The following is a 2,791-nucleotide window of genomic DNA, read 5'->3' on the forward strand; positions in this document are numbered from 1 at the left end:
GATAGCTAAACACGTTTCTTCTTTGGAGTGGTAAAAATGCTCTACTAAAAATCATTGAACACAAATGGCTGAATTATACGGCATGTGATTACAGGGTAATACATTTCCGGGGCTGCTTCTGTATGTTCTGCCATGTCCTTTCGGGCCTCTGAGAAATGGAGAGAGCTCCATCTGAAGCCAGACTGACGGAGTTACGATCCTGCTTCTCTTTTCCTCGCAGGTAACTCCTTCCTCAACAGCAACACGGGGTGATGCTCCTTACGTGGAAAGGTGGTTGCAATTTTTAAAAACATACATCGGGGTTAATCACGTGCAGTGTGTGATACACGACGCTCTGAAACACTACACACGCACACGAACGCAAGCACGCAGACGAATATGGGGCCTGGTCGTGTCCCTGGTCTCGGCCCTCGCCCTCCTTGTTTCTTAGGCTCCAGAGCAAGCAGGCAGCAGAGCAACCCTTGAACCCTGGAGTCAAGAAAAAGCCCCGCACGCCTCGGTCCAAGAGCAACAAGGAGAGGGGCCTAAGCGCCTGCCGAGGCCGCCCTACCAGGCAGAGGGAGTTGCTACGGAACAGCGGGGACCAGAAACCAAACCCCACCCGCTGCGGTGAACCAAGAGCCGCAACGGATCCCGCACCGCCCGGGTGGGAGAACAATGCTGCGCCTAGCCCGCAGAGCCTCGCGGTGCCGCGCCCTGGGGCGGGCCTGCCTGTGGCCTGCCGGGAAATGTAGTGTCTGAAGCCCCGCCCGCACCGCCTCGCCAGTCGCCGGCTGGGCGCCCCGTGCAACTACAAGTTCCATCACGCTCCGCGAGGCCTTGATCTCCAGGCTTTTGCAGGGAAGGGAGTGGGACGAACATGGCTGAAGGCAGTCGGGGTGGCCCAACGTGTAGCCTGGTGGGTGGCAGGCAGGACCCAGTTTCCGGCAGTGGCGGCTGCAGCTTTCCAGAGTATGAGCTTCCCGAGCTAAGTACGCGCGCTTTCCATGTGGGCGCCTTTGGGGAGCTGTGGCGGGGCCGTCTGCGCGGTGCCGGGGACTTGTCACTAAGGGAGCCGCCGGCATCCGTGCTGCCAGCGAGTCAGGGGAGCGCTGACTCTGACCGGGAGGATGCCGCGGTGGCCCGGGATCTGAACTGCAGCTTGGAGGCGGCGGCTGAGCTGAGGACCGTGTGCGGGTGAGTGCGGAACAGAGGGGCTCTTGCAGCATGGGGTCAAACGGGTTGCAGCCTTGCTTCTGCCCTCCTCTGGGGCTCATCCCTGAGAGGGCCTGTGGTTTAGACCTGGGCTAGGAATATCGCCCTTTCAAAGCTTTCAACCCGCTGGAGCCTCCCTGGAACACCAGGAGATATACTGGGACCCGAATGCACAGTTTTTGCGAGTTGGAGCAAAGGGACAAGACAGCTGCATCGAAGACTAGTTTTTCTATTTGCTTATTCCAAAAGTGCTTGTTAAGAAAGAAAAGCAATCAGGGTAACAGCGACGTGTACCTGCCGTTGTACCTACATGTACCAACACTTTGACAATGGAGGAACCTGAGTAATGGTGAAGCTGCGGGAGACTTCATCAGAGGAGTGTTAAAATCTTGACTAACTGGTTTCTTTTGGGGACCTTCCGGGTATTCTGTTACTGAAATTTTTCCAAAAAGTGCCTTATTTGGGGAGGAAATAAAAAATAACTTTAATGATCTCTTTCTCCATTTAACAGTATTGGCTGCCTTTATCGGCCTTTTCATTGTAAAATACAACCACAGAAATCATTGTCTTGAGTTCTGGCCTCTCTGAGCCGCCTGCTGGATTTTATATGACTTCGTAATTCAGTAATGTATTTAGGAAAACAGCCCTAACTCGCTGTGAACAAGATCCAGAGCCGACCTTAAAGTATTGCTTTTCTTTTTTGTTTTAGCCTGGATAAACTGAAATGCCTTGAGGACGGTGAGGATCCAGAAGTCGTTCCCGAGAATACTGACCTGGTGACTTTGGGGTATGGAGGACTTGGTTTTTAATGTTCTATTTATTTAAACATTTTTTTCAACATTATGTTTTGAAAAGTTGAAAGTACCGTACTGATTGTTATCTGTGTACCTATACCTTAAATTCAGCTGTTGTTAACATTTGACCATGTTTACTTTAGCTGTGTGTATGGGAAGCCTGCTGTTTTTCTTTTTTACTATCCCATTCAGAAGTTAGACATGATAATTAACATCAGCATATAGCTCCTAAAAGTATCACTCTCCTACATAATTATTGTGGTATTATACCTAAGAAAATTATCAAGAAATACATAACCTGTAATCAGTTCATATTCAAACTTGTGTTTATTTTTGAATATTTTTGAATGTGTGTTTACAGAGGTAGAGTTAAGTCTACTTAGATCTGGTGGGAGGCAAGCTAAATACTGATAGTGTATCTCAAACTAGTTGTGGTGAAGGATAGTTTTAGTTTAAAAAATTTTTTAATCTGACAGATTTATACTTTGATAAAATACTATAAAAAAGAATTACTAGAAAATGGAATTTAAAAAGACAAACACAATACAAGTTCAAGTTTTTAATTATCAAATTCAACAGAGGTAAAATAGCAATTTTACTGTCAATTGGTAATGGAAGCTTCTAAAGGCTTCTTCTTACTTTCTGTACAGATTGGATAACAAAAAGGTCATAGATCAATTCTGGTCTGCCTACCACTCTTTGAGAGCCACTGCTGTATCATAATACCATAGAGAAGTTGTGCATGTCGTAGTGAAATTTATAATTTCCAATTTACAGACCACTTATTTCTTTTTTTTTTTTTT

At 47.0% G+C, this 2,791-nt stretch overlaps 1 protein-coding gene across 2 annotated transcripts in view; it reads left to right on the plus strand.

Moving 5' to 3' along the window:
* The first annotated feature begins 650 nt into the window (after positions 1-650).
* Positions 651-2,791, plus strand: part of SNAPC3 (small nuclear RNA activating complex polypeptide 3) — a 48,143-nt gene continuing 46,002 nt past the window's right edge. For both annotated transcript variants that reach the window (XM_037733209.1, XM_017513684.2), the window contains exons 1-2: positions 651-1,176; positions 1,904-1,981. In XM_037733209.1, the coding sequence (XP_037589137.1) occupies positions 860-1,176; positions 1,904-1,981 (395 nt within the window). In that variant the 5' untranslated portion in view covers positions 651-859. The remainder of the gene's footprint in view (positions 1,177-1,903; positions 1,982-2,791) is intronic.

The sequence above is a fragment of the Cebus imitator genome, unplaced genomic scaffold (assembly GCF_001604975.1).
Source record: "Cebus imitator isolate Cc_AM_T3 unplaced genomic scaffold, Cebus_imitator-1.0 Scaffold499, whole genome shotgun sequence".
NCBI classification, from domain to species: Eukaryota; Metazoa; Chordata; class Mammalia; order Primates; family Cebidae; genus Cebus; species Cebus imitator.